General features: G+C 40.9%; 1 protein-coding gene across 4 annotated transcripts in view; it reads right to left on the bottom strand.

Moving 5' to 3' along the window:
* Nucleotides 1-18183, bottom strand: part of PKNOX1 (PBX/knotted 1 homeobox 1) — a 46952-nt gene extending 28769 nt beyond the window's left edge. Inside the window, exons 1-4 of one of the 4 annotated variants that reach the window (XM_074904319.1) lie at nucleotides 12626-14038; nucleotides 9338-9369; nucleotides 6814-6893; nucleotides 2104-2205 (exon numbers count right to left, since the gene is read on the bottom strand). In XM_074904319.1, coding sequence (XP_074760420.1) covers nucleotides 2104-2154 — 51 coding nt within the window. In that variant the 5' untranslated portion in view covers nucleotides 2155-2205; nucleotides 6814-6893; nucleotides 9338-9369; nucleotides 12626-14038. Of the gene's footprint in view, nucleotides 1-2103; nucleotides 2206-6813; nucleotides 6894-9337; nucleotides 9704-12625; nucleotides 14039-18075 lie in introns of those variants that run through there. The other 3 variants (XM_074904309.1, XM_074904328.1, XM_074904337.1) reach the window with 3 other exon arrangements.
* Nucleotides 18184-26764: the final 8581 nt, after the last annotated feature.

The raw sequence follows: 26764 nt of genomic DNA, 5'->3' as shown, positions 1-26764 counted from the left end.
AAAAAAGCAGTAACTCTTTTATAAATCCATTTAACACACAATCTTCCACAACAGAGAACCACAGTTTCCACCGAGCACCTCCTAAATTGCCCTAGAGCTTGCTAATACCTTTAAGGTGCTTTGAAGGTGTTGAAAGTGGTTTTCCAATCACCTCAAACTAAATATCTTTCAAACTAAAAGGTCTTAAAGGAACCTGACCTCTGAAAGTCAGTTTCCACTCCCCCAACCCAAACTCCTTGGTTTTCTCCCGTTTGAGCACTGGGAACATCTGTACAAAGACAAGAAATTACTGCAATCTTTTTTTTTTTTTCCTACTTCAACCCTACCAAGTTTTATCTTAAGTAGAGGACAGACACTGTTCTAGGTATCAGTAGGCCGCCAAAACTGACACCTGCAGAAAGGCAGTGTACAGAATGCAATCCTCTGTCCTCTTTTCCCATGAGATGTACTTATCACATCACCCACAGAAACCCTCTGAGATGAGAGCTGGCCTCCAGAAACTATTAGAGAACTTCACTCTGACAGAATTTAATCAATTTCCACACAGCATAAGCAAAAGGAATTTATACTATTCCCAACAAGAAGTCTGGGAGAACCAAAAGGTTTGTGCTTTATTATCTGTCAGGGCCAAGCCACCTCCCAGCAAAATCAGAAACTGAGAAAATGCCAGCATATCCTACCCAACAGAGCAGCCTGCCTTGCAAAAAGCTTCCTCAGCAAGCATAGTTTTTAAAGTCAGAATGCTTGCAAAAAAGATGCAACTAATAGACTAATTTCTTGGCTAATACCAAGAAGGAGGAGCAAAATAAAAGGGGATGACTCATATAAGTGATTATAAATGTTGAGCCATACATCTGCAGAGTTTGGAAGGGGAGAATATGTTCAGTTAGGGCTCTATCTCACTAAAAGGAGGATATAGCTCACTCAAAACTGCAAGCTATTTTCTGTGAGACATTTCCAAACTACAAAAGCAGAAGACACCCAAATTACCTGTCTATCTTGGTCACTGAGAGCTTAAAATACAAAACAAATGGAAAGAAAATGCTCTCTCCCAATCCATTATTTAAAAAAAAGGTATTACTTTCATTGATCTGTCACAGGATGGCATGTATTTGTTGGAGGAATAAAGTAAAAGATGTAAGGTAGGCGAGAGGAGAGAGAAATTAGAATTGCAATAAAAGAAGCAAACAACAACAAAAAAATCAATAACCCCAGATTGCATTCAGATAAATATATATATATATATTTTTTTTTTTATAAGAGTTGAGAAAAATTGCTGGTTTTCTTCTGACTGTTCACCACTGTTGCCATCTGCTGACAGAAGTACTTGCATTTACTGCTTAGGGATGACACAGTAATGTAAAAATGTTGTTTAGGGTTTGTTTTTTTTTTTTTTTACTTTAGTAAAAGTACAGGCCATGGCATGACTTGTCTCCAGTTAACAGGATTTTAATTTAGGAATTCAAGTTGTTGCAATATACAGCCTGTTGTACAAAAAAGAAACATCATGACCAGACATATCTGAGTATGTTTCATTAGTCTAGCTGTTTGTTAGCAGAAGTAAGAAACTGGAAGCCCACTGACCAGCTTTCTAATTAGCAATTCTAAACAATAATCTCATTAAAATTAATTCAAGTATTTTACCAGTTTTCAGCCTGCAGCATAATTGCATCAAGTGTAGTCAAAGTAGCATGTAATTCTAGATAACTGAGTTTATCCTTCGCTTGGTCAAGACCAACAAGTCTGAGTAAATGTCATCAATCTATTGTAACTGTAAATATGTAAGAACACTGAAGCATCACATACACAAAACATTACAGATGCCCATTTGGTTTTCCTAAAAACAGGACCATTACAGAACACAAGTCATCTAGAGCAAATTCAGAAGAAAACTTATCTAACCATTCTTCCAGAAGGTAAGTGAAGTCATGCAAAGATTAGCTAAGCCTTTAATAAGTATACAAGTATTAAAGAATAGTAGCTTATCACTTACAGACAAGAACAGACACTTAAATAATGTCAAAGCAATCATTAGGGAAAAGTCACTACCTTTTTTCACTTGCTAACTGTATTTAGTTCATAGAGAAATAAAAACACACTTACCTGTTGTCCATCTTGATAGTTGTCTATACTTAATGTCTGTGTTGCCATCATGGTTAATAAAACACTAGTTATGTCAAACCATCATAAGTATGAACAAATTTTCTTAAACAAACAAACAAACAAACAATCAATTACAAAAGTGACTACTTAGAATTCAGTTCTAAATGATCAAAAAAGATACTATGCACACACCTCTGTCCAAAAGATAGGCAAGTTTATTGACAATGATAGTTATGTTCATCTTCTCAAAAGAAAAAAAAAAAAAAATCACATTGGAAAATGCAACAGGTTTCATCAGCAGAAAGTTCATTATATCATTTTATATTTTAAAGTAAGATTTTTAAGAAGCAGCTGAGGTTATTTTACATTCACAAACTTCAAGTAAACTTTAGCATTTAGTTTTGTACTACTTAACTAACATTTACTCTAAGCTAATACATAAAACGTAGAGATGAGCAAAAATTTATGTTTCTACTTTGAAAAGGCTAACAACACATCGAGCATTACTGTAACTGAAAAAATAATAGTCTACAACCAATGAACCAAATGTAAAAAGTGTTAAGGAAAACTCTATTTACACATGAGTATGAATCCAGATTCTAAAGTCAGGGCCTGAAATTACTTTTAGAAACCAAAGTCTCAAATCACTTCTGACATCAGGAATCTACCATTCAAGTCATTTAAGGCTCAACAAAGAATGGAACAATATCTAACAGCTTTTAAACAACTGTGCCTATGTAGTTATATAGTTTCAAAAGTGACCTTGGAATTCAGAAATCTCATTTCTGTAGACATTTGATAATTTGGGAAATGTTAATTTTAATAGGATAACACAAGTAAACTTATGTAAATTATTCCCTCTAAGCATTAGCCAGAGTTTAGTGCCCAGATGAGTCGAACTTTAAAAAAAAGTCAGACATCCAGTAATTAAAAAAAAAAAAAAATTAGCATAGCAACACCACCAGATAAGAGATTATCCATCAAATTACTAATTTACATTTCATTTTCTTGTCAGAGTAGCAGCCATTACAACCGAAATCACATAATTCATTAAGCTATTACCATTAAATATTACCATAGAACTTAATTTTCTTTGACACATTGGAGTCCTAATGTTTAGCTACTATAAAAAATATTCCTATTAGGAGAGACAGAGTTCATGCCTTGAAAAATATTACATCCAGGTATTAATTCCAGCTTTTCTGTTCTCTTCCACTTGAATCAGCACTGAAGAACTAAGTTTTAGAATTTTCACCAGTTTGAGAGCTGAAACAAAACCTTTTTTTTTTGTAAAATGTTAAATCACTACAAATTTTTCAACTATTTTTAAATCTTTCCTTCAACATTGCATATGACTACAGTATATGACCATTTTGAAGACCAATTTTTATATTTCTGGGTATTTTCCCCTACAGATTATATTAGTCTCAAGTAAATGTTTCATTTAGGAAACACAGGACAAATTTCAGGACTACCTCCTCTGTTTATTTAACAGTTTTAGGCACAGAGACAAACCTAAGTCCTCAGGACAAACCTCAAGCCTTACTTTGCATCAGGTTCTACTCAAAGTACGATTCCTAAACATTATTTCTTTTTTTTTTTTTTTTTTTTTTTTTCTCTTCTCCAGAGAAGTCACCAGGATGATGTAAGCATTATTTCCTTTACAAACTAGGTTACTGACTTTCACTTGCTCATGCTTAAATGAAGCTGTTACTCTTTGGGAGTCTATGCTATTTTACACATACAAAAACATGTTGGGAAACACAAATGTGAACAGACAGAGCAAATCTTGGTTCTGGCACTGGGTCACATGCTTGTAGAGCTGAACAAGTTTGTATCTGTAGACAAAATGCGCATATCAACTTCCATAGTCTGTGGAAGACTAGCTAAAAGGTATGGTATAGTTTGGGAACTTCTATGTAAAGTATGCTTTTCTTAAGAATACAATTTACAGAGGAAAAGAGTAAAGACTGTGTTTAAAGTTTTTCTGATAGCTTTAATGAAAGCATTTTTCTGGTCCTAGTTTGTCTGTCTGTCTTCATAGAATATCAGTATCTCTTTCTTTAAAACTCAAAAAATATTACTGATTTCTCCACAAAAAAAATAAAAAAATTACATAAATGCACTCACTGATGGAATTATTTCAGATTCTACATTTTTTAAATAGATATGAATAATATAATGTTAAAGTTAAATCAGCATTTGCCACAATAGCAAGATGAGATATCTTTCAAAATGCTTTAGGGGGACACATTCTAAAACATCAGCCCTGTAAGCATTTGCCTTAGATTTAAACATTTACTTTCTCTCAAAAATGGTAGCTTACAACCAAGGCATTAGTGTCTTTCTGTATTTATGGAGTGAAGGGGCACATACAAATGCTGCTTTTCTTCCTCCTCAAAAGGCACACATTTCATTTCTGACTGTAAAACCCAAAGCACAGACCAGACTACCCTCAAAATAAAGCACAACAGTTGAAAAGATCAACAAAGGAAGTGTAAACACTGTTTAGTGATTGTCTTAGAAGTTCCTTACAAAAAAACTGTTAAAGAAATTGTTTGGCTGTGGAGTTTTTCGTCAGACATGAGGAAATAGGAGGTAAAAGAGTCATGGAAGAGGAAGAACGTCTTAAGGGTTAGCAAGGAAGTGAGATTGTATTAGTGACACAAAGATCAAGATAGAGAGAAGCAACAAAGATAACACATGTAAACTGGTGAAGACAATAGGACACAGCAAGAATTTCTGGAGAATCAGACAAGCTGGACCAACTCCTCCTTCCAGATTTCCATAAGGAAAAGACATTCCACATCTGGAAATCCCTGAAGCCACACAAAGGAAGAAAGAGGTGCAGAGCTTTGAGACAGATCCATAGATTATTTCATCAAGAAGGACTTTTGCCCTATTCTCTCACAGAATGTGTCTACATGGGTATGTCCTTTATTTCCCATAAGAGCTTCCCCTCTGACTTATAATTACAGTAGAAGAAGATTAAGCTATTAGGCAAGATAGCAACTGATGAGATTTAGTGAAGACAACTACTGCAAATCAAGAAGAACAAATTGAGCTAATCACATACTTAAACTGAGGCAATTAACTGAGGAATTACTTTGGTTCACTAAAGAGAAACATCTTTTCATTACCCAGTAGTGGTAAGAAACAAACTATGTTAAACTTTAAGAAAAATAACTGAAAAGGTATTTACACATTTGGCTTTTATGACCTCATTTAAGATACAGCATCCAGTTCTAGTTAGCAGATACACAGTCTAAGCAGATGTTCATTCTGCAAGCAACGATGCTAGATGAAGCTGGTATTGCTCCCAGATGTTTATCACTGCCACCCTGCCAGAGCTAATTACTTCCACAGCTCTACCACTGAGCTTGCAGAACACGTGAATGATTTCTGATCCTTTTTACATGAAGTCAGCTAGGCTAGTTCAACTCGCTGTTAAAGGTGGCTATGATTTAAACCAGCTGACTTTGTCTGAAGCACATTGCTCTGCAATCATACAACCCCTGCTCTTGGCTGACCTATTAGTGTGGTAGTTTCTGGCTCATGTGTGGCGATTATCAACTCACAGCAGGACTATCTTTAACCAGCACAGCTATACCAAATACTATATGGCCTAAGGTATCTGAAGTGAGCCTAAGAACATATGACTTCTGGACAACTTAGCTTTAAAAATGCCAATTATTCTTTGTTAAAGAAATGGAGAGTAGAAGGAAAACCGTGCATTTGTGTTATATTCAAAGAGTTACAAATAACAAAAGTAACCCAAGGCTGAGAGAATTAGTCAGTCTGCTTCATGCAGAACAGCACTGATTATTTATTTTGAAAACAAAGTGTGAGGAAAACCCAAGGAAATGTTTTAAGGTCATGTAAACTGGAAGCTGATGCATGAACTGCAATCAGAAACTCCATTGATACATGTGGCAAAAGGGAATTCATAAAAGCATTGTGTTCTGTGAAACAAAGTGAAAGGAAAAAATGCAAACCTTTAATAAAATCAACTATGAAGGTAAAACATAGAGTAGAAAGAAAGCTAAATTAAGACGGGTAATCATAATTAGAATTGTGGAGACTTTGTTCAAGTTAAGAAGTATTCAAGAGAAGAGATTAAAGGTGAGCTGAAGCATATACACAAAGTGATCACTTAACATACATCACTCCTCACTTGCTCTACTTACTCCTTCGTAATTAAGAGCAAAGGGACCACCCAGAAACGTTAACATAAGGTGCAAGTAAGCTGTTGGGAGTTCAGTAATATCACTTTTAACATATACAAGCTACAACAGATGTTTGTAAGAGATATAAATAGTTATGCTTCAGGGTATAAACTAACCACTAACTGTCTTAGGGTTGTGAAGAAACTACGCAACAGACTTGTTAACAAGTAATCGTTCCTTCTAATTTTCCCCTATACCCATTCCTTTGAAGTCCTTCACAGAGAAATGGAGAGATTGGCAGATTCAGCATGGCTATTTGCTCATTCTTATTTAACTTTAGTCCTGGCACTTGCTCTATAAATGTAAATCCTTATATTCACATACAAAATTAAAGGGAAACAAAAATCAAAACAGCAAGCCCCTTTGACACATGAAAAGCATCTAGAACTAGCTTTACTTTACACGAAATACATTATAATCTTTGCTTCCAGGGCACACTGCTTTCTAAAGGAGATAAAATATTGGCCATGAGAAAGCTGCTTACCCTTCTCCTTCAATGGGTTGAAGACATTATCTTGTTCCAGCAGAGTGATCCCACTGAAGTACAATGTAGAGGGCAGAAACCTAAAAACCAACAGGGAAACATTCAGAAAGAGACAACAACACAGAACATACTTTCAGAGACTGAATATGATTAAAGAAAATATTTTGGTTTATTATGTGGTTCCCTCCCCAAGTTTAAAAAAAACCCCAAAACTGACAGGATTTTTTTTCGCATGTTTTACAAAATTTTTTTGCATTTTTAATAATATCTAATTGCACCCACTATTCCATGCTATCATTTGAACTTTCCCTCATCTTATTCCATTCATTCTCCATATTTATCTTTGTCTCTGCAGACACTTCTTAACAGAAGGCTACATTTGGACTGCTAACTTGCTTGCTGTTCAACCTTCATATTTTACTCTGTGGCTCAGCGTCTGCTTAGACTAGACAAGACACATCCCAAAAATAAAACTACAAAATGCAAATAGGAATAACTCATGAGTGTTGTAAAAATTAAGCATGAAACCAAGAAAGGTGAAAGCACTTTTAAAAATTTAAATCTTCTTTATAATCACGCTTTGATATTACCATGGAATGTATTCTAAAAGTCATGAGCAAGTAATCTGCTGCACGATAAGACTATAGGAAGGAGAGCAAGCCATAGTTAGAATCGTGTGTTCTGTGAAGACAGGTTCTACTACAGGTTTATTCAGCAACTTTTAAAAGCTTTCAAAAATTACCACTTAAAATTACTTTAATTATATTTAATGTAATAGCACTTGTTTGACATATTAAAGCTACTTTTAAAAAGTAGTAATGATTGTGAAAACAAAGATTGTGAAAATATATTTAGAAAACACAACTACTGAAAAGCATTAAAAAAAGGCTGCAAAACTCTCCCAGGGTAAATTCCAAACAGTAACATTGCACAAAGGCCATCTGAAATTATATGATGGCTAAAACACACAGCTGAGATCTTGAATCAGATTATCTGTTTCTCACATAGACAAGGTTCCTGTGTTCCCAGTTTTCCCAACTGTGTAAAAAGTGGAATGAAAGTAACTCAAACATTTTTGAAAGTGAGATGAAGTTTGTATTTGGATTTGAGAACCAAAAGTTATCCATGTGTAGTGCAGAAATAATGTTTTTCAGACAAATTCACAGAAAAACAAATTGCTAAGGGCCACTCAATACAGATGCCATCTTTGGTTCATGAAACCTAGCTCTAAAAGAGCAGGGAAGATACTCTGAGGAGTTATAAAGCGGCATAAGCTTCAGCCATTGGTTAGAGATGAAATATTTAGCTAGGAGTTTCAGTCCAACTGATACACCTGGCCTTGAAAGCCTCAAGGGGCAGATGTCACATTAGAAGTTTTTACACTTTCTCTTAAACTGTCAAAGACCTATGTCCCCAAAGAATGGGCTTCTCATTTTTCCAACTTCTTAAGTCTGTTCTGAGAAGACAGTGTACCCTCTTATTCCTCTTAGCATGCTATTTATCTTCTATAATTTTGGTACTCATTTTCACCCACCTCAATTTACTGGGCTATTTTCAAATAGAGGATTTCTCATTATTCATAGCATCTTCTGAATGTAGGTCACTGCCAGATAAACTGGGATTATCTATTCCTTGTCTCTGCTCAGACATAAAGAAGGGCTACCTCACTATTGCAAATCTGAAAAACTTGCTCCCTTCATTCAGAAACAACTGCAGCAAAGAACTGATTGCGCCGCTGCTGCCAGATATGGTCAGACAAAATATTTCATGTTTCAAGGAACAGCCCTTGCCTGTAAAGCCTTCAGCTGGAATTCTGGAAATAGGCAAGTTTTTAGACAGCGTACGAGATTATCAAGGGCAGAAAAAAAAAAAAAGAAGTCCTGAAGAAATGCAGGTCCAGGTGAAAGATGCTGCAGAGGAAAAGGTTTGGCTGAGAAGGAGCCAGAGGACACTGCAGTCCTACTGTCTTCTTAATTGCTGTCAAGTGTTTTTTTGAAGATTAGAGTCTACCCTAAAACATATCAAACAAGGAAACAAGAGAGAGCTGAGCTTGCATATTATGTCCTTGGTATCTCAGTGGGGAAAAGAACGGGGAGCAGATACACCTGTTAAAGGATGGAGACAACACCAAGGCATTGTGGAGCCTAAACTTGGAATTGCTACTGCCAATTTGTTTTTTCATTTTATTCCTCTTGCAGACAAGCTTTAAAGTCATGTTATCATAATAAAGAAGATACTTAACTGTGTAACCAAAACCAAGGACAACATGCTTTATTCACTTAAAAAGTTTTTACTACAAAGCAAAATATGTCTTTGTTTCTTACTAGCTGACATACAGTCATTGTCTCATTTTGCAAAGAGGGTTCTTCTACACTTTAATGAACAAAGACCTGTGCACACATTCACGTACACAAATATTAGCAGACATTAAGATCACGACACGTATTTTCATAGATTCAAATAATAATAAAGAAGCAATACACAGAGTATATATGACAACATGCCGTCAAGGGATTCATTCTACCTTTGCTGCAGTGGTTATCTATCTCCATCAACCTGCCAACAAAGAGACGTTCAGTACAATTAAGGCAAACAGATCAATATGAAGTTGATGCATACAAGTTTATTAAAACTGTGCTCAATGACAGTGTGCTCCTTATTCAGCAGCAAGGTGGCTTCCATTTCCACTGTCTTATGTACTTGCAAAGTATAGTCATTATTTAGACAATTATACTTTTAGAAAGATGATGTTCCCGTTCAGGAATAAATTACCAGCCTCGGGGAGTTGCACTACACAGATACAGCTAAACAGTTATTACACAACAGCTATGCCGTCAATTGCCCTGGGAGACAAAACCTAAAAAGCCACAAACCCAATTTTTGGCTGCAGTAAAATGAGATTTACTTTGTGTTACTTTTTCCCTTTATTGTTTGGTGGTGCAATAAAGCTATTTATATATTAATCTTGATCAATATGAGATTACATTAAAAAAAACCAAATACATATTATACTTTAAGAAACTGAAAATTAAAAATAAATTAAAATCCACCATCCAGTTAAATTTCTTCGGAAATACAGGCTACACTGTATCATCAACCTGTCTTTTCTTGTAGAATTTTGAACATACATACTATCTAACACTGACTTTATTCAGCAAGGCCTCTCCAACACTATATACACTGCTTTGTTGTCCCATCAATCTTTCATAGCATCCTCTTTCTGTATCATCCCACTTCAGATTTTATCAAGCCATACAAAGTATTTGTACCACAGACTATCATCCATGCATCACCACACGACGTCACACAGCACGACAAACAACATACAGTCTCATGCAGAGATCTGCGTTCCTTTAGTACTCTGTGTAAACTCTGCTTTCGGAATTCTAAAGGAATTCTTGGAATTCTCCTATCTGCAGGTACTAAGTATGAAAAAGGGTATTATAAAAAAAATGTGCCACTTTACAAGTTAAAATTGCACATGGAGTAACTGATAAAATGGGTATTACAGACGCATAAGGTAATACCAGTTTCTCATGGCACAACAATGCAGAAGGGCATCTGGGTCTTTCGAAAAACTTCCAGCTCCTTAATTCTGCATACATCCTTTGTCTTTATACTGGTGTATTTCTTGGGAAGCATGTATAATCATGGTTCACGTTCATGGTATTCCCAATTTACCATAGTACTTCTTAAAAAGGAAGAAAAAGATGAGTAATCCTATCCAATCTGGCCATAAAATGTCACCTCAGTATGCTAGGTATCCTCCCTTCAGGTAGCTCTTGGCATTGCAGAAAGAAATCCTCAGGTTGCTCTCCTACCTTCTGCAAAATGAAAACCTCATTCTTCTATTAAAAGATTCTCAAATTCAAGAAACTTCTGGCAGCTTCTCAGTTTCTCCTATGCATTTCACACTGTAATTTGACCCTGCTTTATTAGCTCCATAAAGTAAGGAATTAAGGGGACTAAACAGAAAATTTGGTAAAAGGAAACCAAATCCGAGGGGAAAGGAACCCTCCTTTCTTTAATTGCTCCAATTAGCAATTTGGATTAGGGTATGAGGGAGCAGAACTACCTACCATCACTCCTTCATCCATGCCTGATGTAAATGAATATTCCTTTAGGGTTTTTTTCCTGTATTCTTAACACTGCAAACTTAAAAGATTTTTTATGGTTCCTACTTGTGAATCCTGGTATATGCATCATGAATCCTCAAACATATCTATTTGCCACGGGACAGAGAGGTATTTTTTTCCTCTCAGTATTACCCAATGTGCTGTGATCATAATATTTCAGACCCAAACATCAAGAAAACAGTGTAGTATCTGCCTTGCTGCTATCATGGTAAGAGGACTGCATCAGAAAGACTAACAAAACCCCCTTACATACCTGAGGACATGTACCAGCAATTCCACCGCTGGAACTGATTTTGGTATAACTTCCCTACTTAATGATATTTAATTACTTTTTCAAACACAATATTATCTTAAAAAAAAAAAAAAAGGTAACTCCACCCTCCACATTTCTCCAGCATTCTGCATGGATAAACAACAGGTTTGCGCATGTGCTAGACTCAATTCTGTTCCATTGCCACTGAAGCCTCTGGAACATCCATCCCCACAAGCGTGCAGTCACTGTTACTTCTGAAGGCACTCATTTTATCATAGCCTTCCAGGCGAATTAAAGCAAAGCAACAGGAAATCCCATTTTAATCATGAACCGTATCAGCACCCAGTAAACTATAACTGAAATTAATCTTGTTTTATGTATATACTTTGTGGTTTCATAAAAAAGACACAGAATAACCGCCAATCTCACTATGCCTTTATTGCTGTTGCATACAATGTTAAGCAAGCAGTTTATGTAAGCATATGTAAGTTTTCCAACATTTTTATTATAAAATCATAAAAGTTTCTAATGATTGTATGAAAGACTGAATTCCTAATGCTACTGAAGTACAGCTAAAAAATGAAGAAGAGTTTTATTTCACTAATAACTTCATTTAAAATGGACTTGATGTTGAATGCCTAAGAAAATCCCCTCTACACACTTCTGGCATTTAAACACTTCATCAAGATTAAGATGTTCCACTGTCAATTGTTTCATTTTTATGTCCTTTATGATTTCAGAAATAATGAGCCTGTCAGTGAACCAAGCATTAACTTGGAAGAGCTGAATAAACTGAAGTGACACAAAATCCTGGTTCTGCAACCCTCTGTCAAATTTGGTTCCTATCAGTCAGTAACTTTTCCAGAATATTCCCTCTTTTGACTCATTTGATCAAACGTGAACAACTTCGGTTTGCTACTAAGTTTAGGCCCTAAAATGAACTGTTATTTTCTTTTCAAAATGGTAATTAAATAAAAATTCTTCCTTTCCTGCTCCACAACTCTTCAGTAACGATGAGCCAGAAGCAATCAGTTCAACTAGTTTTTGCAAGGAAGACGTGCTGTGTTCCAGCCTCTTCTGTTCCTGCTGCCAACACTCTTCATGCTTCCTTTTCTATCCGTGTTCTTTCTGCTCTTCAGTCTCCTACTCACCTTCTCCATTGTTCCTTCCACAGCAGCATACAGCTTGTCCTTCTCACCTCTTGCCCTCTCTTGTTCCCCCCACTTCTGACAATTTCTAATTTTGCTAGTACCATCCTTTCCAGATTCCTAGGCCTACTGCATTTCCACCAAGCTTCAATCTCTGTTCCCCACCTCTCCCCAAACACCAGTCTTCATCCCTCCATGAGTACAACTGCTGCCTAAGCATTCTGGGCTTGGGGGAGAAGCACAGGTAAAGAAAGACTATTTAGGATTAAACTTACCCATCACCTACTGCTGTGGGATGCATCATGCTTAACTACTTGGTCCAGATGATGACTGCACAGTCAGGTGACATGCAAGGACCAACAGACAGGAAGATACTCGTGTTACATGGAATATTCAGATAATTTAGTTAATAAATATTTGCCAAGTAACATGCATGAACCAGTTTTTCACAAGCTTATGATTTGTTGGAAATTTCTTGAGGAATCACCATACACGCCATGTGAAAGCTTACGCTCGGCAATGCTTAGTTCCAAAAAACATTGATATGCTCTTACATAAGGCAAACAGGCATCCCCGCCCCCCCCTTAACATCTTTACTTTAATCTCTTAAAGAGATTTTCAAAATATTGAGTCATTTTAGCTTAAAGTTTACAGAATAACCCTGCTCAAACATTCATCATGGCAAGTTTCAGTATGACTAAGAAATAAACTACTGAAAACACCACCTCAAAATAAAAAAAACAACTAACCAGGTAACCTTACTTCTGACATTGCTAATATCATGGCCTAGAACACAAAAAACCCCAGCTACAACACATATATATTAAGTGATCACAGACCTGGAAGTTCTTTAGTTATAAAAACATACAACACAGCACACACATTCTCTAGCTATGTGAAACGTGTAAAGCTCCAATTTGGTTTTTATAATCGCTTCTGTTTCCTTTGAATATGAAAGATTTGGACTTTATTTTTCAGTAATAAATATTATAATATCCTTTCCCCGTTGTTTCATTTGCTATGTAATTTGACAAAAGCTAAGCAGGATGTGAAGTATAGCCATATTTCCTAACTTCCTCTCTCCTCAAGAAGAAACACAGGCAACCCCAAATGATCATAAATAAAATATAAATTGTAATTTGGTGGTTTAAAAAAAAAAATTGATCCCTCTTTTAGTACACCAGCAGTAAGCTACCATATTCTACTTCTTTGCCTGAATTTACTGTCAGCCACAGAAGATGAGCTACAGACCCATGGGTACAACAGACTAAGGGACAGTACATGATTATCACAGTCAGTTAGCTCCCATTTTCAAAAATCACCTTCTGACTTCTAAGTATTTAAATGGCCTTCCTGTTTAATAGCAAATACCTCTTATATGCATATGTAGAAAAAAAATGAGAACACTCTGGCCTGGAGTAGCTGCTGTATTAAAAACAAACAAGCGCATTCATAGGAAGGACGATAAGCAAGCATGTGATGACAAGCAGTCCTAGGTTTTATTTCCACTTCTAACACCGACTTCCTTCTGGTCCTTCAGTAACATATAGGACTTGGTATCCCTCCACTGCTGGCAAGGGACCCAAGTTACTGCCCTTTACCAGCTTCATTAAAACATGCCAGTGCTCCATTAACAAAGATTGGTATTTCCAGATTCTTGGTGTCTTTATTTTATACTCCATGCCATGTTCCACAGTTATGACATAAAACAATCTTATTGAACAAAGTGAAGAACCTATTAACAAACATGAATACTTCAGCATTCAGTTACTTGGGGAGAGCTGTAATGGTCTGGGTAAAATACTTTGGTAACATCTGGCACCAACTAAGCAAAAGAAAGAACCCTATCAGCAGCTTTTTCCCTTTCTCTTGTAATCCTCTTGCTTTAGAAGAGTAGCAAGTTGTTTTACATTTTGTACAGCATTGAGCTGTGGTAAAATACCTCCCCCCCCTCCCCGGAGACTTATAATTTGTAAACCTACAGACTCTTAACAAGCGAGACTGAAATAACCAGCTGCAAGAGAGAGAAGTAACATTTGTGGAATTTTAAATTTCACACACAAAAAACCCCTCAGTCTTACATACACCAAACTAAAAATATTAACCTTCCTTATAGTAAGCTTTCACGTGTGCCAGTTTTGCAGAGGTAACCTTTGGCTCTCAAACCACTACCTAAGATTCGGAAATACAGTTTGGACTACATGTCTTTTTATTCAGGACGTTAACAGAGCCATCAGACCAAGCAGTTCCATTATCACAGTGGTGGTTCTCAGGATAATTCACCCTTGGCCGTTAGTACACGGCTTAGTAACAGCAGAGCTACTCTTTTCCAGGAAACTGAATTGCTCCTAAATACTTCTAAACTTGCTGTGGTAGCAATCAGAATTATTATGACTTTATTACAGCACTGCATTTACAGTACAGGGAAAGGCATCAGAAAAATACAGTCAGAAAGCAAAATTCTGGAAGTACAGCTTCCAGAAGACATAATCATTTTATAAGACTGAAGTATTTAGAATAAATACATACATTTCATTCATTTTAAACTCCTTTCAGCTGCACTAATGGAAGTCTGAAAGGACCGTTTTAAAATGTTACTTTTATATTCAAATGATAATCTTTAAAATCATATCTAGATTAAAAAATTTGAAAAATTCTCAGTTTTCCTGTTAGCACATAGGAAATGGTAACAAGGTAAATTCCAGTCCAGCAAAGCACTTTTAACTACACGATAAGACCCACTTCATATATGAGCCAGGTATTAGTATTCTATTTATGCAGAGAAGGATATATGGGCAGATAAAAAAACGCACGCCCCAAAATCACTCAGGAGACCAATGAGAATGAACACTACCAGTCTTCAAAGTCTCAGTGCAGTACAACAGCCTCCACACTACCTGTATTTACCCTGAAAATGAAGTAAATGGAGCTATGCCTTTCACCACTTAACTGAAGCTCCCATTAAGAAAACATAGTGAAACCCCCACTGAAGTTTTTCTGTGGATACTTTAATCATAAAATGACAAGAAAATACGTAAAGTTATAACAGTTAACAGTAAAAAAAAAAACAAACAACCAAACAACACATATACTTCATAAAATAAACCAAAAATAAGAACATACATGAAAAAAAAAAAAAAATCAGAATGACTGACTTTGGCTAGATTAAAAACAATGACATACCGAGAAGTGTGGAAGTGTTTCTTCAGACTGAATAAATGCAAAGCATTTGGGGTTTTTTCCTCACAAATTTTTGAAAACTTAAACTTAATGATAATATATGGCTACACACAGACTCAGAGAAGGATAATTCTGCAATTTTATTTTACAGAGCTATCTAGGAAATGCACTCAAAATGCATTTGCTGTTGGCTTGACACTCCAGCAATAACAAGGTCTGGAAATACATAGAAGAATTTCTGATACAATCACAATTTTTTTTCTGGTTCAGTATAATCTGTAATAATTGTACATGCAGCTAACGGGGACTAACCAGGACTCATTCTTAAACAAGACTCCAGCACTTACCCAGCAGCAAAAGCCCTATCACTTTAACTACACATATATAACTAAAGGGATAGAACCCTATAGCACAAGCAGACCGTAAACAGTTTATATCCCATAGAGGAAAGGGAAAAGCCTGTAAGTGTATTAACAGTATGGAGAAGAGGGAGGTGCTTAAAATTCTTAAGCTACAGTTGTTTTAATTCCCCATATCAAACAATTTACACTGGTGAAACTCTGTGCAGAGCATGCTCTAGAATAGAATTATGAACAGCATTATGAACTAACTATATGAGCATGTTTTTGTAAAGACTAAGAAAGAATTCTTCAGGTTTTTTTAAAAAAATGAGAGAGCTAGCATACACTGAAAATGATGTACACCCTCCTCCCGCCGTTCTCCATAGGATGCTGGCTCAACTGCTTTCCAGCATCCACAGACCAGAAAACATTGTCCATGCTCCCTATTCCTGCTATCCGCTTAATGGAATGCACACATCCTATTCCAAATGGGGGCAAAGACAAAAATCAATCTTGTCTGGACAGCTCTTAACTGCATGTGACAAAAAAAAAAAAAAAAAAATTAATTGCATGTCATAAAAATTCACTTATTAGGGTATCATATTGGATCTAGAGTCTCATTCTCCCCCCCCCCCAATCCTAGTAATTTGCTTAGACATAAATGACAAAAAGGGGCCCCAAAACTGCAGCAGATTAAAAGAGCCCAAAACACCGTGACCGTGTCTCTAAAATTACATGCTATGTTGCCGGTTAGGACAACAGAAAATATCTAAGAAATAATAAAAAGCTTTGGCGGTAAGTTACACAGAGAAGTATCGCATAGACGTGTTAACTACTTATCCTGTTAACTGATGAACTCTGGGCCATACAGCTGGCGTTGTGGGAATGAGGGAAAGCTATTGACTACTCCACGGAGACCCGGGACATGTGGCTAATTGAGGCAATATTTCAGGATAAAACCAGCACTTGATTTATTATTGTTTACACACATCATAAGCAGGGCCTCTGGGCAATGTCAAGTTTCAGCTCCTAATTGCGGCGGTGTAAACACTCAGGAAGGCTCAGTCTAGGTGTCAAGAAGCCTCTCCTCATAACCGAGCCAAGAGACAATGAGGTCACATCAAAATAAATAAAAAAAGAGAGCAAGAAACCACCTCACGCCAGAACTGCGCACACTGCCCCAAGTGCCAGCCGCTAACAGAATCTGCTTTCTATGAATAAGCGGGGAGGCGAGGGGTACACGCACAGCCGAAGACGCGCCAACCCCCGCCCTCCCGGGGACCGGGCCAGGCTCCGCCGGACCCCGTCGCCACCGAATCGGCACCGGGGCCGGGTCTCGGGGTCACCACCCCACCCCCCCCCCCGCCGGCACCCCACGGGGCCCAACTGCCGCCAGCAGCCCCCTCCCTCCACCCCGCCCCGGGGCCGCACCCGGCCTGGCCGGGGCAGGTGCGGAGGGGCAGCAGCTGCCGCGACGGTTTCATCCCCGCCACTAGCGAGGGCTCCTCGGGGCTGGGTTGAGGCCGGGGGCCCTGGCACGGCAGCGGGGGGAGGCGGCGGCGACAGGGACCCCCGGAGAGCCCCCGCCGGGCGCTCGGCTCTGCCTTGCCCTGCCCCACCCCCTCTCCCCCAAGGACCGCCTGCCAACACGGCGCTGGCCCTTTAAGTATCACGTCGCCTCCCCCCCGTCGCCCCCTCTCCCGCCTCCTCCTCCCCCCCCCCCCCCCCCGCCGCCGCGTCCCCTCCGCGCGGCGCACGAGCAGCGGCCCGCGCTCCCTCTCGCCCCGTCTCCCCTCCCCTCCCCTCCCCTCCCCTCCGCGCGCGCGGGGCGCCTGCGCGCCCCCGCCGGCGCGCGCCCGCAAGAGACAACGGTTACACGGCGGCCGTTCCAGAATTTTCCTCGCTCCCCACACCCCCCCCCTCCCCTCCCCGCGCCTGCCCGCCACCGCCCCTAACCCCCCTCTTGGGCGAGTTGCGGAGTGCGGGTGCCCCCTCCCCGCTGTTCCGCGTGCCGGGCTCAGCCCCCCCCCCCCCCCGCCTTCTCCTCTCCCGCCCCGCTCCTTCCTCAACCACCACCCCCCCACACACCCCCCCCCCACGGTGTGGTGGGTACGCCTGGGCCCGGCCGGCGGCGGCGGCGGCGGGCGCGCCGTGATGGATGGCTGGCTGGCTGGCTGGGAGCGGGTTTGAGTGACAGCGCTTACCTGGGTGCCAATCTTCGTCACACTGACAAGCGGCTGCAGCAATCGGGACCCGCACCGCCGCGACACGCGTCACCGCGCACACACGCACCCGACCAATCGCCGGCCGCGCCGCCCGAGACGACACCACGCCGCGCATCACGCCTCATCAATATTCACCGCGGGGGGCGGGGCGCGCGCCGGCGTAGGGAGGGGGCGCGCGGTCGCCCCGCCCCGCCGCCACAGCGGCGGGGCGGGGCGACCGCGCGCCCCCTCCCTACGCCGGCACCTCCCGGCTCGCGCTTATGAATATGGATGAAGGGGGCGGTGTAGCCCGAGAGGGCCCGGCCACGCCCCTCCCCGGGTCGGGGTGGCGGGGGGGGGGTGGGGGGAAGAGGTGAAACCATCTCCTCGGGGAGGGGGGGGAGATACCAAGTGTCTCGGCTACGGGGGGGGAGAGGGCGGCAGCCGTGAGGCGGGGGTTGCCGCAGGCGTCTTCCCGCCGCTCCTCCTCAGCCCAGGTCCGCGGCTCTCCACGGAGCTCTGCCCGCGGGCCCCATGAGCCTCGAGTCCGGGAACCCGGGGTGGGGGCAGCCAGGGGGGGTGTCTCAGTGGAGAAGGCTGTACAGGCCCGTGTCCCAGAAACTCGAGGGGGAACTCGTCCTCCGCCCTGTGCCTGGTGCAACTGCCAGGCAAAACGGCTCAGCAGAAGGCCGTGAGCCTTCCTCCTCCAGACCTGCTCCCGTCTTGCTCCAAAGCCCAGTCCCACTGCAGGCTCTGAGTGAGGGCAGTGTCTCTGCAAGCAGCGTATCCCCAGGACCCGAGGATCCCACCCTGAGGTCCTCCCGTGACCTGAAACAAAGATGCGGGGTACTAGATGCCTTTTACTGAAAGGCGACTTCCTTTCTCCACTTGGAAGAAAACAGCATTATCCCAGCTCTTCCCTTGTGTTTTACCACTGTTCAAATATGCCCTCTTTTCCCTAAACTGCTCTTAAGTAAGGAGCCGGAGAATCGGGGGAAAAGGGGTTTCGGAGAGTTGTGTGCCTTGTGGCTTAGCCATTTTGGTGTTGGGATATTTTAAGTTTCTCTCTTGTAGCTTCTCTGCTGTGCAAAAGGGCTTGGACGGACACCTTTCAGTAGGGTCACTGAGATGATCTGTCATTTCTACCTTGCTCCTCGTTCTTGAGACATCTGAAAGACCATCTTAGCAACCTCTCTTAATTTGACAGCAAAGGTCATCAAGGCAGGGCAAAGAAGCTGATACATATGGAGCAAATCTCATCTTAGGAAGCTCAGCTCGAAACCAAAGCAGGTTTAATTTCAGGTTTTGTAGTCCTGCAGAACAGTAGCTGGGAATCTACTAGATTATCCTGTACCCCAGTAAAGTGGGAAAGCCCAACATTTTTTCAAGGTCCATGCCACTTTTTCTGTTGGTTTAACAGTAGCATGCTGCCTAGTTTGTTTTATATAGCACTTTCCTGGGCCAGGCCAGTTAAAGAAGATCTGGCAATAGAAATGACTACTTAAATGTTCCTGCAAGTCAGGGCTGCCTTCAGTCCTCTGAGCATAACTGCTGTGTCAAGACCCTGCTCAGCCAACACAGTTGCTCTCCGACTTCAGGAATCTAGTCACTCTGTGCACCATTTGTCCACTAACAAAACAGTCATTTCATCCTCTCGCTAGACCGCCTGGAGCCTTTGCAGGAGTTCGTTTTTGAGCCATTTTCCCTGTACAGCCAGAGCCACGTGGGCATTGGGCTTGTGAACAGAGAAGGAACTTGTACGCCTAGCAGAGAGAGCAGCAGAGAAAATGAACTATGAGAATCCAGAGTGCTCAGATGTGTGAATCAGGTCTCAAAGTTCATGTGAATGACTTAAATAAACAAGATTTAAAAAAAAAAAAAAAAAAATACAACTCTTAGTCTGTCTTACTCACAAGAGCCTCTTTCTCTACTTCTGCTCTTGCGTCGTGTAACAACATCTCTAACTGAGTTCCTGTGGCCAGGCTGGCTTCTTCTACCACAAGTTTCATCTCTCATTATCCCTGACACATTCATTAGTGACACATTCACTAAATAGAGCTTAAAATTAACTGGTTCCCATGCCCAGACCTGCCTCTTCTTCAAATTTGATTCTCCCTGCAAACCCTTTGTTCTCCTTCTTCTATGCCTGCACTTCTTTGGATAGGAGTTCACCAATTTCTTCTGAGAAAGTACCGATTAAATTCAAACTAATATAGTTTCTTTTTAATTTCTTCTCCCAGTGATCTTCAAAGCCTTTCCTGATCCCTTTCCCAACTTGAATTTTCCTTTCTCCTCCTGCTTCCCCTTTGCTTTTCCCTCCCTTCCTGCCTGCCTGCCACTTTCTCTTCCCCAGCTCCCCCCTCACACATGACAGGTGTAGAAATTCGTCATCTGCTATCTTACCCTCACCCCAGTAATCCATCTCTTGGTCTCCTTTGTAATTAAGGGTACACCGTACATCTACTTTTCACGGTATCAGTAAAAGTTCTAACAGCTCCCTCGATCTTAAAGCACGTGATTCCCCAAGCACCAAAATTAAGAAAGCCTGTTTCCCCACACGTTTGTGCCTCATGGTTTGTTAACCTTAGGGTCTAAGGGGCAAGCTTTAACTGAAATCTGTTCCAAAACTGTGGTGTACATAAGGTCTCTCTTTAATCTCAGTGGATGCTGTTGCCCAAAAGCTCCCGCTGCAGACTTTCTGTCATTCAGGGAGTACATGATACATCTTCGCTGCTCCACAACTGATTTTCATGAAAGTTACAGGAACTAAATTATTCTGACAGCTTTAATCCTATCTGGAGTAAGTCACTAGGTTCCAATGTTTTTAAACAACATGGATACACTTCCAAATATACCTGTGCCTACATGACATGACCATATAAGAAAGTAACCTGAAAATCACACTTGATCTAACTTGCACCTTCCAGTTGCCCATCTCTGTTTCACTGAATGCACTGTTCCCAGACACTGTTGAGAGGCCCCCAATTTTCATTTTACCTTCAGTTCTCTCTGATAAAGCCTCTGCAGGCTCAAAAGCTAAGCTTAGTTTTTAAAGTGTCACAGCTGAAATGACTCCAGGAGGTGAAGATTTAAGAAAAGCACTACAAATTACAAGGCTTTTGAGAGAAGCCTGAAATATTTGGAAAATAGAAGGAGCTCAGAGGAGAGGAGCAGCAGGGGAAAAGAATGGAGAAATAACTGCGATGAGTGATTCGAAGGCAGACCAAAAAAACCACCAACCACCCAACAAAAGGGGAAAGGATAGTTACCCTTTTCTTTCTTTGTTTCTAATTGTCCAAACAGTGTTGTCCCTTATCAGTTCTACAAAAGGACAAGGGTCCAATATAAGACGGAAGACAGCAATCATCAGGAAATCCTCCATACCACACATTTTATAAGAATTATTACACAACTGATGTAATCTTATGCTATGAACTTCCATCAGTATGGGTGTGCTCACTTATATGCAATGGTGAGAGGGATGATTTTTTTCTAAAAAAGCAAAAGCTACATGCCAGGGTGAATGTAATGCCATTTTAATATTTTGTAATTGCAAATTACAAGTACATAAAAATGAGGTTCGGTAATATTTAGGCTTGTAACTGCAAATAACAGAATACTCAGATTCTTAAACCTCTGTTACTTTCTTCATATTGTACGTATTAAGTACGCTGATTAAGTATAGCTCATTTCTTAAAGCATGCACAGATATGTTTGTAGGGTCAGGACCCTACTTACTTACTGAGAACAGTCCCGGATATCTAAGAGCATTCCTCACAGATGGACCAAATATTTGCAGATGCTAAGCTATGAAGGTCCCGTCTCACCAAATGAGAAAAGCACTCTCCCAAATCTAGTCTCTGAAACACGCTTTCAGTTGCAATTTAGTGACAGGATTGTGTAAATGGATTGGAGGGCAAAACTTTATCCTACATACAGTTGCTAGACAAATTAGGCTTACTCTGACATCCTCTAGTAATTTCCAAGTTCTAAATATTACAACTGTGTGCATAATGTAACATTCATATTCATTTAACCTATTCAGAAAAAGGAGACTTCTCATGGCTCTTGACTGTGTGCTTTGTAATTCTTGCATAATTAAGATCTCAAAGGAAACATTTACACTGAGGTGAGGGGATGGGCTTCCATGCAGGTGGCAGTAATCTGTAGTCATAACTTATTGAATAAAGACTGTAATTGCAGTGATGAGATTGGAATAATCTAAACAGAACAGGGTTTTCCCCAGATTCCCATAAAAATCAGGTGAGTTTTTAAGTGCTGATCTCTAAACAATGGGAGGCCTCTGCAGCAAACCAGTTTCTTCTTTCATCATTCCAAGGGAAAAAAAGTATGTAATAAGACATGTCAATGACTTAGATGTCCTCTGGCTGTTTAGAGAGCATTTCAGAAAGCAACCTCTGTGTGCCCCGTTTGCAGGCACAGCACATTCACATCTGCAGCCACAACTTTACGTGGTATAGGAGGAGCCTGGGAAAAATGTGTGACATTTTATAAGGGATATGGCTTTTAAGATTTTAAAGCTGAAATTAATGAGTTAACTCAGTCTAAATAAATGTCAAGCTTTGCTTGAACTAGATCATTGAGATCTGTGTAACTCAGCTGGGAACACTCCCTCTGGAGAAATTAAGCGCTTATGTCCCACGGCAGGACTTGGGCTCAGACCAAGAGCTGGCACTGCAGTGCAGTACTACTACTGCAAGGAGTTTCTGTGTGGGGATCAAGATGCCATCCTTTTGATGAGCTGTTATTGTCCTGTGTTTTTCTACCCTCTCTGTTCAGTAGAAAAGCCAACATACTTAAAACCTCCTTCAAAAAAGGAAAAATTATAAATATCTTATTCAACATTTCTCCTCTTATTAAACCAAATTTGAATTTCCAGAGCTGTACATTAGCTGAATCACTGGCTGCATACTACTCACTCCATCTGTTTATATGGTTGAGTCACTGCATTACCAATATCTTAACACGTTACTTGGAAAGAATTTTGGGCGATCTGGAGGATAAAACCCCAAAGCTCTATAAGATAATGTTCCCTCTGTATGTTCTGTAGTACCATACTCTACATTGCTCCCTTTCTGCTAATGGAGACGTTAATTTGAACAAACTCCGCTGTTATAGGAAAAAGAGCTTATCATAAAAGTACAGCTTCCATTTAAAAGCTGAAGATTGATCTGTGATGTAGAAATCCACTGTCACCTCTGCACGTGCAATGCTTTGCCCTGAGAACTGCATAAGGACTTCCACGGTGATGGAACAAACATCTTTCGTAACCCAACGTATATTTTTTCCACTTGAGATACTATTAACAGATTACCTTCTGAGGGAAAACTGTCTGCTTTTAATAATGCCAAAAGTTGAGAGTTACCTTGTTGTATGACTGCAAAGTTTCTTCAAAAATGTGTTATACTTAAAAGGACATTTTAATCTGCCTCATTGTGGGAGGGGGTGAAAAACAGGGCAGAGGGGCAGAAAAGCAGACTCAGAAGGACAGAGGTGGAATTGCTAATACACATATTGATTTTTATTTTATGAAAAACATAGAAAGATAATATTTTGTATGAATCTCACCATGGAGGACTATGAATGCATTCATGTTATTCTGGGAGTTGAGAGGCAGAAAGTGAAACCAACTGAAAGAGAGCCAGTGAGACTAGTTTTACCTTCCAGACGAGGGGCTAGATCCAATTGCTCCAAGTCAGTGGAACAATTCCCACCGGCTCGAGTGGTATTTGGATTCGGCAAAGTGAAATGCAGAAAAAATAACCAGGAAGCATTAATGAGAGGTTCTCAAACACTGGTCTACAGAGCACTTTCCTCAGTCCATAGAGGCCTGTCTCTCCTCTCCATTACTCATTTACTTCCAGCTGCTTTTATGGGTTTCTGCATTTTGGAGCCTAGAAGAACCGAGAGGCGTTGGGAACAGGGAATGAGAATGGTCGGCCAGCCAGCCTGCTCCCGACACTGTTTTGCAAATGGAAGGGGAAATAATTCAATTGCTGAGCAAACAGAGAAAAAATAAAGAAGGGACTATCTGAAGGAGTAAAAGGCCATTAAGCTGAGAGGATTAGGTGGCCTTCAGTGAGGATTAGGTGCTTTGCTGCCTAATGCAACTGTCTAGCCAGGCACCTGAGCGCCTAGCACAAAGCAAAAGAAAAGCTGAGCTCCACACAGATGTCTGCACCGAGCTAAAAGCAAATAGGAAATGCCAAGGGCAGAAGTGTTCCACAAACATTCCCCTTCTCATCTCCGCCAAGTTGGGATTTGTGGAAACTACCATGCACACCCACCCCTGGGCTGGAAGTAGACAAGCCCGTCTCTGATGGTCCACACTGCAGTATTTACACCATATCTTCCCGGCCCACATCTACACTGTCACTCCAGATGTGACACACATTCCTACCACCACATCTAGCTGAAGCCATTCCTCTTTGGAGCAGTCAGGCATCTGGACCAGGCTCTTGATCAGCTGATGGCTGATGTTTGGGGCAGCACTCCTATTAACGCTTTCAGGCTCTTCCTCAAGATGAAGGACTGTTGTCATTCGAGTACAAGGCTAACTCGTACATGAATGATAGCCTGGATGAACCTAGCTGGCACCCAGTTCTTGAATGCACGACAATTGTTTCTTCCACATGTATGTGTGGGTTGAACTACCTTGAGTTCAGCAGTGGCCAGTAGTAAGTGCTTAGTGAAAGAGTGCAAGAAACATGAAAAAAACGGGTGCATCTTAGGAGCTCCTGGGGTCAATAGTTTAGCACCTTTCTGATTCAGAAGTTGGAATCAGACCGTCATATTCAATGGCCACTGGCAGACTTCTCCATTAATTTCTCTATTTCCTTTTTGAACCCATTTACGTATTGCAATTCTATATGTCCTTTTGCCCACCAGTGAGTCTCCCCTGGAGTTAGACTATCTAAGTCAGCCTTTCCTCACAAGAAAGAGGAGATACAGGAGACTTTTTGGACATTTTGTCTAAGATTTATTGCTGAGAAAACATTCTAGGCAAGAAAGGATATGTCAACAGCTTGCAGAGCGATAAGGTACAGGAGATCCCTATACTGGCTCTGCATGAAATAGCTTTGGATCTGGAAGCAGTAGAAGTAATACCAGCCTCATGCTGTGCCTAGGTTAGTTGGTGGGCTGAGAGGCAAGGCAAATTAGCTTGAGACTGAATGCTGTGCTAGCAAGGCAATACTGCTTCTGGGATCCCAGCATGTATCCAGGCCAAGGTCTGCTCCTTCCTCTGAGAAAGACCGGCCCATTCAGATCTGGACCGGGGATCTGCCACGCTGGCACATCCCAAGAGGCATGCTCCCAGAGCTTTGAATTGCCTGCCTGAGGATACAGACCCACCTCCTCTGTGGACCATCTAACCTGGAAGCTGCAGGGCAGTTATTTTCAGTTTGCAACATCCTGTTTGTATCCCAGAGCAGGTGCAGATTCACAGGGAGAGTCCTAAGCCTCCTCCCAGAGAAGGAGTGCATGAAACCCCACATACCTGCAGACCACATGCCTCATACCATTGCTACAGGGCCTCCTGGGAGAGGAGCCATGCCCAACCATTACTGCGATTCTTCCTCCACATGCAGTATTTACTGACCAGCACAGACGACAATAGAATGAGGTTCTGTAGGATTATTTAAGCCCATCTGATCCAGAACCAGATCAGAAATGAAGTCTGCCCTCTACCATGCCCTGAATGCTCTCATGCCCCATGTCCAAGCCGAGTCACCTCCTGCATCCATCAGAAAGCCTCACACTTCACGTTGTGCCCTTAGGAAGGAGCTGAAGTGCAGCCGCTGAGGCAGGGTGAATTGTTTGGTGTGCCCAACAGCTCACTGCTGTCACACACTGCTCCCCACTGATGGGACCTTGGTAAAGTTCTCCAGCAGAACGTGGTCTGCTGACCAAGACTCGTCCAGACTAAAGGAGTAACCCTGGTCTAGTGAGCACCACACTTACCAGGGAGAGGGGAGACCTAGGTCTCAGCTCACAGCCCCAACCAACAGCCAGTGCAGTGATGTTGGCTGGCTTTTTTTCTATTATCCAAGGAATTTTGAGCCCCACAGAAGAGAGCTATTAGCAACTCATTCCCTTTTACTCATGTAAGGCATAAGTCACATCAGTAAGGGCTGGAATTTTTGTTTTTCAAATCCACTAAATGAAGTTCATGTAGATTGCATCTTTTTTCTAACAATCTGTATATTTTGGTAGCTTTACTTTCATAAATACGGCATTGAACAGGGTCAGAAAGAACACACTGGAATCAGCAGAGGCCTTTCAAAAAGTGCCAGAAACATTACTGCTTATGGCTTTGTAACTGTTCATAGAAAGCGAGAGTCAGCATTGCAGTCCATTTCATAACTAACCCATACACTCTGTAAGTAGTTTAAAGCATCAGAAAAGGCAGTGATGAAATCTGCTCTTCATTGAGAGGTGACTTGTTATGCTCCCTCACCATTTCAGAGATTTACAGTTCAGTTGTCTCTAGGGTTTGCTTCCCTCAGGCCTACTTTCTGAATATTATCACCAGACCCTGTCAAAATTGTGCTTTTGTTTTGCACTGCCTTCTCCAATTCTCTTCTAAAAATGATCATGCCTCTGCTTTTCCAGTCACACAGAAGCCAAAAAGCTGTATCGAACCCATCATGTTTATCTCAGTATGGCA

The sequence above is a fragment of the Athene noctua genome, chromosome 1 (assembly GCF_965140245.1).
Source record: "Athene noctua chromosome 1, bAthNoc1.hap1.1, whole genome shotgun sequence".
Taxonomy (NCBI): Eukaryota; Metazoa; Chordata; class Aves; order Strigiformes; family Strigidae; genus Athene; species Athene noctua.
This window is presented reverse-complemented; position numbering and strand designations above follow the sequence as displayed.